The sequence below is a fragment of the Thamnophis sirtalis genome, unplaced genomic scaffold (genome assembly GCF_051295495.1).
Source record: "Thamnophis sirtalis isolate CommonGarterSnake01/CBP01778 unplaced genomic scaffold, rThaSir2_p1.2 scaffold_1, whole genome shotgun sequence".
Taxonomy (NCBI): Eukaryota; Metazoa; Chordata; class Lepidosauria; order Squamata; family Natricidae; genus Thamnophis; species Thamnophis sirtalis.
In genome coordinates, this window is record NW_028261381.1 from 48086364 (window position 1) to 48102086 (window position 15723).

The 15723-nt window shown below is 40.0% G+C and overlaps 1 protein-coding gene across 1 annotated transcript; it reads left to right on the forward strand.

Moving 5' to 3' along the window:
• The first annotated feature begins 5982 nt into the window (after positions 1-5982).
• Positions 5983-14238, forward strand: DBI (diazepam binding inhibitor, acyl-CoA binding protein). Its single transcript, XM_014064829.2, has 4 exons — positions 5983-6139; positions 7124-7241; positions 12645-12707; positions 13986-14238. The coding sequence occupies exons 1-4, from the start codon at positions 6131-6133 to the stop codon at positions 14060-14062; spliced, it is 267 nt and encodes an 88-aa protein (XP_013920304.1). The 5' UTR covers positions 5983-6130; the 3' UTR covers positions 14063-14238.
• Positions 14239-15723: the final 1485 nt, after the last annotated feature.

A 15723-nucleotide genomic window follows, 5' to 3' on the forward strand; every position in this document is an offset into this window, starting at 1 on the left:
ATTTCGCAGTTAGACTTCGGGTTCCTAGTTGCAACATATAGGCTGCTTTCCAGAGGATGAAGAACAGGACGAATGCAGGAGAATTCCTGAAAACAGAGCAACGAAGTGAACAACATTTGCATATTCATGAAAACGTCCTTAGGCAGCCTTCATTGGAAGTGCTGGCAAACCACGACCCAAAGTGCGTTTAAAAATGCATAATCCTAGGAATCAAAGAAGAACCTATGGTTGCAGATCGAACTAGGAAGATTTAGGGACACACAGTCCTTTTGATTCAAAGAATCTGCTAATTTCTACAGATTAAGCATTTAGCTAGAAATCTACATTAATCTGGCAGTCTACTGTTCTTATATCCACTGTTTTTAATTAACTAATATTTTGATATACTCTGATATTGTATTTATCAAAGCAAATTTAGTTTTCAGTGAGTTTCTATCACCTGAAATCACTGGGCAATAGGAGTTTCAATCAATGCTGTGACCTATTTTGTCCAGAATTTTCTAGTTCTGAACTACCCCTCCATACTCTTTCTTGATACAAAATTCTCTAGAGACACTTTCTAGGTCCCTCATTTCACATGCTAACAAAATAATACTTAGGATCATCCAATGCAGATTAGAACTCTACATTGAAAAAGAAATGCCATATGTTCAAGCTGACTTTCAAAGAAGCTGATGAATACAAGACATGTCAATGCATGCTAGATAATTGAGAAAGAAAAAAAAACACAGTCATGTGCTTCACTGATTATATATAAAAATGGCTGTGTGTGTGTGTGTGTGTGTGTGTGTATGTGTGTGCATGTTCCAGCATAATACCTCAAGCAATTTCAACCAAACTTGGTACACAGATGACTTACTCTCTGGAAACAAGTGCTGTGGGGGTACGACACCGCTAACACCCTTCAGGGTGTGTGTTCTGTTAAGATACAGCCTGTTGTACCTTAAAATGGTTTCTACTGTACAGTGCAGTGGAGTTGCCATGATAATGACTTCACGGTACTCCACAAGGGGAGTACTGGTAAGGTGGTAAGGGGGAGGGCAGACTCTCAGAACATCTCACTATCCTCATGAGAAATTTATATATAGGTCAGAAATCTTCAATATTGACGGAATATGATGAAACAGACTGGCTCCAGATTGGCAAAGGAGTGGAAGAAGGCACTTTCCCTTATTTATTCAATCTATCTGCCGAGTTGGGGAAATGGGATTACATAAAGATTAACATGATTTTAAAACTTGAGAAAGAAACATCAATAGCTTGTGTTATGCTGATGACACTACAGCCCCAGCCAAAAATGCAAAAGATCTGCAAACTGTAGTAATAAAATTCAAGCAGCACAGTGAAAAGGGGAGACTAAAATTATAAAATACAAAAAAGGCTAAACTAGTCTTAGAACAACCAGCCTTAGAAATGACAGTAAAGATACTGAAATGGTGGATAGTTTCTGTCTCTTAAGATTATCCATCAGTACAGTAGTAAAGGCAAAAGCAGTCAAGAAATACACTGCAGATTAGCAGTGCAGTTTAGCACTTAGCAGCCAGGAAGGCCTTGGAAAAGATACTACATTCAAATGCCATGATGTATCTTTACTTACAAAGATAAGGATTGTACAAGCCATGGTACTCCCTGTGATAACTCTATGGAAGCAAAAGCTGAGCTTTAAAAGAGAGCAGATTCCTGAAAGAAGAAAAAAAGCAAACCGATGGCTCATCAAACAAATTAATTGAGCGCTTTTACTCAAGGATCAAGGCTGACTTCGCTCAAATTATCCTACTTTAAACACATTATATGAAAACCTACCTCTCTGGGGAAACCTTTAATGCTAGGAAATATGGAAAGAAAGGGAAGAAGAATGTTTTGATTTTTTTTAAGGTCCCCCCCAAACCTGGTTTATGCTGCCAGGTCTTGGGGCTCCCAAGGGGATTTGTCTCAATGGGCTGTATAGCTGAGGGGGGCATGTTTATCCTCCTTACATGTCTGGCCTAAGCTCAAAGATGACTCAAGGAAATCCAGTCGAATCCAGTTCTTTATTTGCTTATATATACATAATAGATAATCTTCTAACCTAAAAGATATAACCTGTGAAATACTAGGGCGTGGTGACTACACTAAATCTCTTTCTCCTTATCCCCGTGGAGTTCAGGACTGTGCAATTGCATATATTATGCCTCTCTCAGGAACCTGCTGCCTTAGCTATGTCTAGTTTAATGAAAAGAAGGACTAGCGTTGACATGATAGCATGTCTCAGGGGCTGCCACAAAGAAGAGGAGTCAAGCTATTCTCCAAAGCACAAGACAAGGGCAAGAAGCAATGGATGGAAACTAATCAAGGAGAGAAGCAACTTAGACCTAAGAATAAAGTTCCTGACAGTTAGAACAATTAATCAGTGAAGCAACTTGTTCATGTTCATGTTTATTATACTTGTATGCCGCCCTATTCCCGAGGGACTCAGGGAGGCTAACAAACAAGTGGGGAAGGGGGAGATACAAAAAAACAAACAAGACAGAAACAAGATACAAAAAACAGAATAAAAGCTACACAACAATCACAACAATTCAAGTGGGGCTGGGAACTCATCAGCCCCAGGCCTGCCGGACCAGCCAGGTCTTGACGGCTTTGCGGAAAGCCTGAAGGGTGGTGAGGGTTAGAATCTCCACGGGGAGATCGTTCCAGAGGGCCGGAGCAGCCACAGAGAAGGCCCTCCCCCGAGGGGTCGACAGTCGACATTGGCTAGCTGATGGTATTCGGAGGAGGCCTAATCTGTGGGATCTAATTGGTCATAGGGAGGTAATTGGCAGGAGGCGGTCTCTCAAGTACCCAGGTCCAATACCATGTAGGGCTTTAAAAGTAACGACTAGCACCTTGAAGCGCGCCCAGAGTCCAACAGGCAGCCAGCGCAGCTCGCGGAGGATAGGTGTAACGTGGGTGTACTGAGGTGCACCCACAATCACTCGCGCGGCTGCATTCTGGATAAGCTGAAGTCTCTGAATGCTCTTCAAGGGCTGCCCCATGTAGAGCGCATTACAGTAGTCCAGTCTTGAGGTCACAAGGGCATGAGTGACTGTCGCGAGTGCCTCCCGGTTCAGGTAGGAATGCAATTGGTGCACCAGGCGAACCTCCTGCCTCCAGAAATTGTGAATTGGACAATCATTTGTCTGAAATGGTATAGTTTCCAGCCTAAGCAGGGAGTTGGATTAGAAGACCTCTAAGGTCCCTTCTAACTCTGTTATTCTATTCTATCCGGCCACAATATGATTGCCAAAATTCCTCTTCCACTCTTTCTCCTGCTGCCCATTCCATCACACTCTGCCCATGGTTACTATTTTCCTTTTTTATGTTAATTACTGTTGGAATCTTTTTAGATTTTTATCTTTTTATATTAGCTATTTTATTTATTTTTATGTGCCACCCAAAGTTGCAGCTCTGTGAATTTAGTTAATAAAGAAAAATGAAGTCAATCAGTACAAGATGTACTCGGTTACAGTGGTGAAGAGTGCCTTCTTAGAAGAACTAAAGGACCAGGTTAGGGACATAATGTCATGGAAAAATCTGTGTGATCACAAAGACAATAACTTGGTGCACACAATTCATCTATCTCACTTGAAAGAGACACACAGATTGTGGGTTCCCTACCTGCCTAACATGTTGAAGATATGGGGGAGGTGCCAGATGAATGCATTTCTCTGGAAGATAAATAATGGCAACGGCATCCACCAAGCCACAGCGTGACCCGTCAAAACCACGGAGGACAAAATCGCGCTCGACGAAAGCGCGCATGTGATGTCATCACAGCGCGACGAAAAAAATTAAAAATTGAAATAAAATTAAAATTAAAGCAAGCCGATTCACATAAAGGTAAGGGTTAGGGTTAGGGTTAGGGTTAGGTTAAGGGTTAGGCTTAGGTTTAGAGCGTTAGGGTTACGTTTAGCGTTAGGTTAAGGGTTAGCGTTAGGTTTAGCGTTACGTTAACGGTTAGGTTTAGGGTTAGATTTAGGCTTAGGTTAAGGGTTAGGTTTAGGGTTAGGTTTAGGGTTAGGTTTGGGGGGGTTAGGGTAAGGTTTTCGCTTTATTTTTACATTTTTCGATCACAGCGCGATGTTTTCGTCGCGCTGTGATGACGTCAAATGCGCGCTTTCGTCGAGCGCGATTTTGTCCTCCACGATTTTGTGGTGGAACCCAAGCACAGCACCACAAAATGGGCCAGACCATCTAAAACCCCGAGAACCTTGGGAATAGGAGGGTTGAGATTGCTTACCTTTCACTCTACAGGAGGCATGTCCAACCTTGGCAACTTAAAAACCTGTGGCCTTCAACTCCCACAATTCCCCAGCCAGCCACAATGGCTGGGAAAGGCTGGGAGTCAAAGTCCATAGATCTAAAAAGTTGCCAAGATTGAACATTACTACTTTTTAGGATCATCCTTGGTCTACCTATGCTTCCTAAGTTCCTGCCTCAACTTCTGTATGTGTTAAGGGGATCTTTTAAAAGACCAGATATTGGAGATAGTGTTTGCCAAATTGGGTTATTTTCACAGACATTTTATTACTTTAATGAGGGAACCATCAATAAGGAACCACACCCCAAGTTTGATTGGTAGGGCAAACTCTATGAAATCAGCCAGCAAATTCACCCCTCAGGCATAATGTTACCTAACCTGGTAAAAAAAATATGTAAGGAAACAACCCAGCTCAGCAAATGCCAAGAACTCAACATTTCAACAGTGAACTATATATATATATTCTCTACTATGATGTGTGTGTGTGTGTGTGTGTGTGTGTGTGTGTGTGTGTGTGAGAGAGAGAGAGAGAGAGAGAGAGAGAGAGAGAGAGAGAGAGAGAGAGAGAGAGAGAGAGAGAGAGAGAGAGAGAGAGAGAGAGAGAGAGAGAGAGAGAGAGAGAGAGAGAGAGAGAGAGAGAGAGAGAGAGAGAGACGGATACACACCTCTTTTCCAATCTTGAAGGCCCAATGCAGTGTTAACAATTAATCTTGTGATCTGGGGTTCCACAATACTCTCAAGCACAAGAGCTCAACACTAAGTACCTTTATAACATGCTGAGTCATAAACTGAGCAATCATATCCTAAGCCTGCATGTCATGCAAATCCAATTTTGGCATACTTTCTTACTTTAATGATGAAACGGGAGCCTTATACTTTCATCATACCATTTCACATTTTGCATTGACTGAAGTTCTGGAACTATCAAATATTTTAAAAAGAAAATAAAATGAGGCTCGTTGTTGGCAGGCCTAGCATTAAATGTACTTGAAAGCCTGTTTTTGTTGTAGAAAAAAACACTAATGTTGGAAAACAAGGAAGTAAAAAGAAGAGGCTCTGTACAGTAAACATGTTCAATAGGCTGCAATGGCAAAACTGGACGTAGCTATGCTGTTCTGGCATTTGCTTCTAAGGAACAAGCATTTGTCACCCACTCTGCAATTGTGGGATCTTGAAGTCTAGCTCCAGCTGTGGAGCTGACACACAGTATGGACTTTGTAATACTTGAAATATGGTGTTTGTAGTACTGCTGCACTGACTAACCAACATAGGCTTCCTTGATTTGGCCACCACTAGCTCTGCAGATGCTAAGACAGCTGAACTCGATTGAATTCGATTGCTAATTGCGGGAGAGTCCGCCAGAAAACTTTTTTAAAAACTCCAGGCAAAGGGGGAAAGTTTCTGAAAAAGACAATGGCAGACTGCATTGCTATAACGACCCTCATCAGGAATAGAAGATCCTTTTTTATTAGTTTGATATTTTATTGTGTTTATGAAATTTCGATGTGATCCTCTACTTTTTAGCCTGGGACTTGAGCGGTCCGAATTTCCAAGCTCCCCTCAAGAACCGGACGTGAGGATCCCTCGTCCCTCTTCAGTGAGCGAGAACTCTAGTCTCGCATTGAGTCAAACGCCGTCCATCAGCTCCTTTGGGGAGACGCGATTGAGGGAAGGCGCGGAATTCTCCGCCCTCCTCCCCCTGTGATTGGTCGGCATCCACTGGGCTGATGAGTGAAATAGTGGCGCTGGCAAAGCAAAGGAGCTGCAAAGGGGAAGCGCGTTCTCAGTAGTTTAGGCGGTGTTCGGTCTTTCTCTCGTACCTGTCGAGGATCTCTGACTATCTTTACCATTATGACGCAGGTGAGTTCTAACACCGTCCGGGGACGAATAGCCAAAAGCTTTTAGTCTTCTTCTTTCTCTCTTTTGAATTACTCTTTTGTCTTGCATGGAGAGAAAAGGGGGGGGGGAATACGGACGTGCGTGCCATGCCTTATAACGCTCCCCCCACCCCCGCGCCCATTTTCTTCCTTCTCTTTTATTTCGTCGCTAAAAGAAACCTTGCTAAATTAAATCCGCATGGGCTCCATCCCTCATAATTCTTCGGTTTCCTATCGCTGGCGACCTGCCCTAGCAAAGCGGGGGGGGGGTCGTCCCTGCAGGTTTGTCGGAAGTGATTTTTCCATGTGCAACTGAATGCAGGAAGAAGAATTGTTTGAAATTTGTTCGGTGTTTTAAACTATTCAGGGGAAAATAAACTACCTGAAGTTTTTGCCGGCAGCTGAAGTGCTTCCAAAACGCATGCAAGAAAGCAGCTTCTGATCCTTGCCGGGCGGGGGTGGGGGGGAGCCAAATAAGTACTTTGTTTCCAGTGTATTCGGTGAAACAAATGGCAATTGTGGCTACAGTGAGTGGTGCTGTGAGTGGTGTTTGCTAGTGTAACTTTTTTTGATACTGTCCTTAACAATGTTCAGGGGAAGGGAGGTCTAGGAACTAATCGAAATTGTAGGGGAAGTGGGGAGGAGACCCAGTTACAATTCTGGAGCCTCAGCTGCCTAGTGTTGGGACCTTATTTCACAATATTTCACAACCCATATCATACTTTTGATCTCTGTAGACTTTGTTCAAGCAAGCACTGTGTAGGTTGAAAATAGAACCCTCTGTAATAGGCATCCCTCAATTCAAGTTGAAATTGGTGACAGGTGCACTGTGTTTAATGTGCTGTAGTTAGGTTAAAACTGAAGGACATTTTAGAAATGACAATCTTTATGTGGAATACAATTAAGAATGGCCAACTTCCAGCCATGGGACCACTAAACCTTTTTCTTACTGCACCTCCTGAAATAGGCAGAGTTTGATAAAGCAGCTGAAGAAGTTAAGAACCTGAAGACACAACCATCGGATCAAGAATTGCTGGATCTCTACGCCCACTTTAAGCAAGTTACAGTTGGAGATGTAAATACAGGTAAGAACTACTGGTAGTAACTCTATGGGCACACGGTTGCAGCATCTCAAATGAATAAAACCACTTTGATCAAAAACTTTTCAGAAATGATCTGAACAGAACTATTTCCACAAAGCCTGTGTGATAAAATATACAAATAGGTATTGGGCTGAAATCAAGATCTGGCTCATTTTTAGCCACACACTCTTAACCCGTTCTACTTTCACTTTTATATGTATGTTCATGACAGACTTGCTAATAGACTTCAGCTTGACTCCTGATTGAAAATTCTGTATTTGGTCAGAGATGAGCTACAGGCAGAGATGTGCACCACTTTAATATGCCTAAAAGATCATTATTACAGACAGTATTAAAAGCATAACTATTAATACATTGTCCTCAATGACTCCTGACTCCCTGTAAATTTATATTATATATATGTGTGTGTGTATGTATTGTGTCACAACCCCTGGTATGCCCAAATATGGGAGGGAGCATACTGCTTCCCTTTTCTGTCTATCGGTTCACTCTGGGAGCCATCCAGGCAGAAAGCCATTTTTTTATGTTGCCTTGTTTGTGTTGCAATTGTGCTGCCTTTATTTATTTATCAGCACAATTGCAACACACACACACACACACATATGAAATTAACACACACACACATATGCAAACATTATTTCTATCTTGTGTCTAAGACCTTGAGGAATCTTTGATTAAGCAGAGATTTGAACCTGCTCCCTAATCCAACAGGCCAGCCACTGCATAAGGAATGGCATAGTTGCAGCTATAACATACCTATCACAATATGTTCACTATTATAGATTTATATTGTGCCTTTATTTTGTGCAACTCAAGGTAAGAACGTAATTTTCCAGGATCTAACTTTCCACACAGCAGGTCTGCTAAGGTGATTGGATTAAAAGAGAGAGAGAGACGCCTAATGTTATCCAGCCAGCTTTCATGCCAATGGGGAACTAGAACTTTCTTGGTTTCTAATCCAGAACCTTAATCATGACACCAAAGTGTTTCTATATCATTACTGGTCACAATGATTGCAGTGGTTCTATGACACAGTGCTTGAAAGTGTTCAAGTTAGCCATCTCTCCCAGCCATCCTGGGACAACATCTAGAATTTCCTAGCCAATATAGTTTCTGTGTTCTGAGAATCTGCATGAGATTGCAAACAATGTGATACTACAGTTTATTTTAGGTTTCTTGATCTATTCCTTTTAGCTATTCTTCATAAAGCAATAGAGACCAAGTATGGTGGAACTTGTAGTTAATGCCTTAAGCAATATTCTGCAAGCAGGCTTGGCATATTCTGATGCTTAGGAAGAAACCATGTTCCAAGCAAGATAGACAATCAGAGATAAAGCATTGCATAACTAATTAAGAAATCTGCCTTATTGGCAAAAGTTTATAGCCAATATGCTGTTTAAGCAACTTGTGTAAGGACCAGCACACTTTAGGCTTCTACTGCTTTATGGGGATTAATTAAAATGACTAGACCAAGCATCTTGGCACATATCATGGAACTGTTCCAAAATAGGAGTTGTGGGAATTGCAGTTTCAACTTCTAAAATCATGTTGGTTATTCAGCCTTTTCCACTTGGCTTTTGTTTATAGAGCAGGTAGTTAAACTAAAAATTGTAACCTGGTTTTCTTGACTAATTTTGCATGGATTGGGGTATAAGAAATCATTATAGAAGCCATGCCATGTTAGTGCATGAAGTGTTTGATTCTGCAAATTCTAGGAAACTGAAACCAAAATGCCAGACACTTGATTTTGGTTGTAACAGAACATGATGTTATAACAGACAAGTGGTGGAAAATATAAGCCTTGTTTTGCATGATTGTGCCTAGTTGTATCTGTTAGGAAGGGTACAATATGGTGCCCTGATAGAAGATAGGAAAATATTTACTTGTAATACCATTTGATTAACACCTTACAATTAACTAAGGTTTCTACTAGAGACCTGCATGTTTATGTTACAGGAAGGCTATCTAAAAAAACAACTCAAGTTAGGTAAAATAAGCAGCCATAAGCATCATAAACCTTTAAAAAGGGATAAGCAGCCGAGAGAACTCCATATATCTTGGCCTTTGTAAGCCATCTTCCTTGTTCAGCATAGCCAATATTTGCATTAGTTGTTGTCTGATGTATGTAAATGATACCAGATTCTCTGCCTCTGCTTCAAGATCTCCTACTGCATGGGAGAAGGGTACGTTGTATGAGAATTTGGAAAGAAACTTAGTCTAACAGTCCTGTTTAAAAAAATAATGAGAATGCACTTATGTTAATCGTGAGAATTGAGCCTGGAGGCAATTCTTTAACATTATGTCATAAACCATTTCAATCACTGCCTGCTATTATATCCTCGCCTTCTTAAAGATTTGCCCTATTGTGCAACTGATCCTAACTTTATGGTGGTTTGAAATACTGTTCCTCTTTTATACTTACTGTATTTGTCAGAATATAAGATGCACCAGAGCATAAGACGCACCAAGATTTTGAAGAAGCAAATTAAAAAAAAAGTTTTTGCACTCTGCAGACCTCCCAAAAATGCAAAAACAGGCCCATTTTTGTCAAAAAAAAAAAGTATGCATAGCCTTTAGGAGGCTTATAGAGTACTCCTGCAGGCTGGGGGGGGGGGCAAAAACAAGCAAACCATGGCCTGCTGTTCACTCATTTTTGCCCTCCCCATCCCCCAGGAGCACTCTGGAAGCCTCCCAAAGGCTATGCACGGCCATTTTGGTGAAGGGGGAGGGGTTTCAGGAGGCCAAAAATGCTGTATTCAGTGTATAAGATGCATGCAGATTTTCACCCTCTTTATTGAGGGAAAAAGTTGTGTCTTATACTCTGGAAAGTACAGTAAACGTTCCTTATAGTTTCAAATAATTTTGCTTACCCATAAAAAAGGAAGTCTAAGGTCAGCCTGGAGATCAAAAAAATGAGACATAGAAGCCTCTTCCCTAATACAGTTGCAACTATACTGATAGTGTTGGACATTTGAGGGGGAGAGAAAGTTCCCAGCTGAGCATTGCTGGCATCTCTGCTGGGGAAGCAAGGGACAGTAGCTCATTTTTTCTCTGGGTTAGTGCTGCCAACTTGAGCTCAAGGTCATCCATTCCGCCTGGTGAGCAGTGGATTTTTTTCCCCAGAGAGTCTCATTGCCAACTTTGAAAATTAAAGTGGCAGATTTGTTAAATGACACATTCGAGGCTTAGGCCAAAAGTTTAGGCATAGAACAGATCTCCAAAATACATTTCACATGAGACAAGTACACAACACTGATTCTTTTGTTCTGGTGACCTGTCAGAAGAAGAATTGCCCCAAATGGATAGATTGTCAAGGAAAGGGAGACTACTCTGCTCAGATAACAATCTCACTAGGCAGAAGCACACATCATTTACTGAGAAACAGAGTCCATATTCACAGAACAACATGTAAAAAGGAAAAGTCAGGTTGTATGACTGTACACAGGAATATTTTCATCCACATGCTTTGTTTTTACAAAGGTTTCAGATGCAGGATATCATTCAGGGTGGGTGTGATATTACATCCCTTTCACTTGGATATTATATATAGTTGTATCAATTAATACCTGGTTGGAATTAACCAGGAATCTAAAAGACTATTCATGTTGAGTTCACACAATACACCGAATCTTGGGTAAAGCAGGCACAGCAAAGGGTTAAAAATGGCACTCTTCTATAAAACTGCTTTAAGTTTTTCTGGTCAGCATAAATATGCAAACATGGCCAGAAAGTTCCATGGAAGTTTTCTAGAACATGTGTGCTCTAAGGATCGAAGGACACAATGTCAAAGTAATCTGAATTCTTGAAATACAATTGCAAATGCAATTAAATGTATAGCAATTTTAAGTAATATATAATAGAAAGTGCACTATCTTCATCTAAAAGAAAATGGTGTTTTAATGTGAATAGTTTCAGAACACAATCTTTTTTCTACCTTTAATAGAACTACTACTAGCTAGAACCAAATACCCTTCAAAATTGGGGATGTATGTTTTTCATTTCTTTGTTTTACATCTTGCTGTTCCATTCATTTGGATGATAAGGAAGACAAGCAGATATAAAATAAAGCAAATTATTTTTTTAAATTTCCAAAGTGAGTCTGGAAAGTTCAGGAATAAATTAGTGCAGTACTTGATTATGAAAGGCAGATGGTTTCATGTGGAGGTAAAAGTTTGTTTTTAATGGTGGATGTGTACTCTACCATTTCACACAAAGTGTGCCCTTTAATGCAATATGCAAGTAGTTGACTTTCAACTGCTTGGAGTTATAATGGACCCCTAAAAGCTACTTGCAACCCAATTTCAAAGTTCCAATGTTGTGTGCACACACAATGTTGTGTGACTGTATTTCAGGCACTGGGCAACTGCCCCACATTTGCAGCCATGTGGAGTGCTCCATGGTTTGCATGATTTACAGTGTTTTACCATAAAAAGGGTTTACTTTCTGTTTCCAGCAAAAAGTACTTCATAGCAAACAATAGGTTCTCTTAATGACTGCTGCAAAGAAGGTTGTAAAATTGGGTCCAGTCACATGGTGAATGCTTTACAACTGCCATGACTTACAAAGCAAAATTGCCAGGCTCAAACACGGTCATAAGTCAAGAACTACCTGTAGAGCCTGTTTTCAAATCTTTGTGACCTAATCTGCAGCAGAAGAATCTGACTTCTGCATGAGCGTACATGTCGATAGGCACGTCAAACTGAATGATGTAAGCCGAGCTTGTCCATGTATGTCAAGTTCTCCATTGCAGTAGAAGCCATGCTCCGCTTCACATAACAATTCATGGTAGCTTGTTTTCCAACTGTTAGGAAACCTCTTTGACATAAGTACTGTTAGCACTAATTAGCAGACCCCTGTAGTGTACTCTGACCTAGCAACAGCTACACTATATTGATTGAGTAGAAAAATATTACAATTATCAGCACCATTCCTTCTCTGGTTTTCTAATAAATGTCATGGATCAATAAATAGTGATAGTCCCACACTGACAGGATGTTTTAGTTTAAGTTAGAACAGCTACAATCTTTTTTTAGCAGATCACAAGAATTTGTCCACTCTGCTGCAATGAAGCATTTTTAATGGTGTGGACGGTAATTAGTATCTGGTGTTTTTTTTTAAATGTGCTTTCAGTCTTCTAGTAAGCAAGATTTAAAATACATAAACTCTTAGTTTAGCATATAAAATAGAACCAGGAGAGCCTTACATTTTTTAATGTCAAAACTGCCTGATTCCATATAATTTTTTAAAAATCACTTGTTTTGGTAACACCACTTGTGTAGCCTGTAAAGTTAAAAGCACATTATTTTTGCTTCTGTGAAGTCTTCTCAAAGCTGTGATTTGTACAATAAGCACATCTAAGAGCCATGTGAAAATGTTTTCTTTCAGAACGCCCTGGAATGTTTGATTTAAAAGGCAAAGCAAAGTGGGACGCCTGGAATAAATTAAAAGGTAGGCCTTGGCAAAGAGAAATGAAATGACAAATGACTTAAAAGCACCGATTCTAACCAAACCTTCAGCCTGCAAATAGAAATAACATCATTTCTATGATCTTAACAGATTATTTGTTGGTGGCATAAACAATTAATTTTTGCACATGCTTCTTTTGCAAAAGAGGGTCATTGAAATTCAGTGCCAATCTAAAATTACTGAAAAAATAGGCAAAGGTTCCCCTTGCACATATGTACTAGTTGTTCCCAACTCTAGGGGGTGGTGCTCATCTCCATTTCAAAGCCGAAGAGCCAGCACTGTCCAAAGATGTCTCTGTGGTCATGTGGCCGGCATGACTAACCGCCGAAGGTGCACGGAACGCTGTTACCTTCCCACCAAAGATGGTGCCTATTTTTCTACTTGCATTTTTACGTGCTTTTGAACTGCTAGTTTGGCAGAAGGTGGGACAAGTAACGGGAGCTCACTCTGTCATGTGGCACTAGGGATTCGAACTGTCGAACTGCCAAACTCTCTGATCGACAAGTTCAGCATCTTAGCCACTGAGCCACCACATCCCTTATTGAAAAAAATAAGAGGATAGAAATCTCTTACATTGCTCAGTATTGTTCTCTAGGCAAATTCTTACCTGAATATTGATGGTTTTATATAAGAAAGTTTCTATAATAGAACTTGGCAATGATAAGAATCTGAAAGTTCAATTAATTGGTCAGGATTCCCAGTAAATTGAACTGATGAAATGCATTGCTTGTTCTTACCAAAAGTTATGGCTTAAATCAAAACTCAACCTCATTAACCACAAGGCTATAAAAGCTAGGAGTGCTGTTAAATGCATAGTACTCAGCATAAGTTAACATTAATATATTTACTATTATTTTAATTGTTATTGAACTTTTCCCCCCCTCAAGAAGTTTACAGGGGAGGAAAATGAGATTTTTCAGGGAGCTTTTAATTTAAACATTTCTGGAGCCACCAAACAATCTGTTGATCTAATGATTTCTCATGAAGGAAACTTGCATGCATTGACAAGTTTTTTGTCAATCTTTTCTATAATTTCATATTGCAGAAGGAATGGCCATCACTGTTTCTTCGAAGGCATAAAGAAGTCACTTATTTTTATGCCACAAATTGGCACACTCAACCATTACTTACACAAGAACTTCCCAATTAGGTTGTCTCAAGCTAGTTGCAAACGGGAGAAATTGGGGTAGTAAATAAATGGGAATTGCAAAAGTTTTCATACTATATTTCTGCTCACAAAAAAACTTATTTCCCCTTCAGGTATGTCCAAAGAAGATGCCATCAAAATATATATAGCCAAAGTTAATGAGCTGAAGGAGAAATATGGAATGCAATGATCTCCTGCCTGAATGGAAATATGCTTTACTAACAATATGGATACTTAAATTGTATAGCACACAGTACTGCCAACAGTGCCAAATATTTGCCACTTCTGAATAGCAGTGTAAAATTTTCTTCTAATGGTTTATAAAATAAAAATACACAGTCAGTGTTCAACTGATTGGTAACAACAGCTGCTTCTACTTGTTATTCATTAAAGTGCTATAGTAATTCATACTGTAAGTATCAATTTCCCTGGTGGGTTGACATCATATGCTTATTCACAATAAACAAACCACATTTAGTTTTGTGTATTACATGTGACAGCCCTTGATTTGCCTGTTTCCTCCTTTGGGTCCTGGTATGTAGGCTGTTCCAGCAACTTGGCAACAATTGAAACATAGACAGGTATACCCACTGCTTGCCTAAGATCTGGGGAAGGCAGATAAATTCATCCCTCCAATTAAGATGCTCTTCTAGATCTAAGACTATCCTATACCAATTACCATATTAGCATGTAATCCTAAACCATATTACAAATGAACTACTGACAAGCAAATATGTATCTGCTGGTTCTTTTGCAAAGAGGATGATTTAACTGGATTTTTTTAAATGCATGGTTTGATTAGGATGACCAGGTCAAAGCCACAACCTTGGGTTGTGCAACATACTATGCAGGTTTGTTAGAAGTGTCTGTTAATGTGCACAGTCAATGTTAAAATGAGTGACAATATACTTTAATCCTACAAACTGGGTCTCTTGTGCTGAAACATGGAGAATTAGCAGAAATCTATGGCTCGGGAATTCAAGGTGAGCAAGTTAGCTGCAGGAGGAAGAAGGCAAAGATCTCAAAAGAGGTAGAGAAGGAAAAGGTTGCTCAGGCCTCATCTTGTCCATATATACAGTGGTTAAAAAGAAGAAGAAGAAATGAGAACTTGTACCAATAGATTTTCTCCACTGGTAAAAAAAATAATTCTATTCCATTCTGTCTGAATCTTTGAGACTGCCTGAACAAGTGCCTACAATTTTCTTAGCAAGGTTTTTCAGAAGTTGTCTGCGATTGCCTCCTTCTTAGGGCCAAGAGAAAGTGACTGGCCCAAAGACACCTGGCTTGCTTTATGCCTAAGAGTTAGAATTCAGTCTCTAGCCTGGTGCAGTGATCGCTACACCAAACTGGCTGTCCAAACTGCTATTATACTTAATTCTAAAAAATGAATCCAGAACTAACACTAAACTGGGGCATAACACCAGCACAATTGGAGTAAACCAGGACTTTCCTGGGGAAACTACATCATATTGCTTAACAAGATCCACAAGTCTAGCACTGTTAATTTCAGATTAATTTTATTCCTTAGCAATGGTACATCTAAGGGCATGGCAATTACCACTTAATTGCAAGTGGTATTTTGTTGAAATCTTATGCTGATGTCAGGCTTGAGAAATAGAAAAGTAAAGTAGTAACCTTAACATGTATCGGATTAAATCCTTTACTGATTGTCTTTTCACAAGCAATCCTCATATTTAATTGCTACAGGTTTGCTGACTGCAGAGGCAGCTGAAATTATCTGCTGCCTTTGCACTAAATGTCAAAGCTGCAAGCTGACACTGGCTGTGTTATTCTATATAGTAATTGCAAAAAAGCCCACCCCAAAGGCTATAGAAATAACCTATTTTGCAA

Bases quoted from the DNA above. Each gene is read 5' to 3' on its own strand.
- DBI (XM_014064829.2), top strand. The intron at 7,242-12,644 runs GTAAGAACTACT...GTTTTCTTTCAG, and splicing joins AGTTGGAGATGTAAATACAG to AACGCCCTGGAATGTTTGAT. The intron at 12,708-13,985 runs GTAGGCCTTGGC...TTTCCCCTTCAG, and splicing joins CGCCTGGAATAAATTAAAAG to GTATGTCCAAAGAAGATGCC.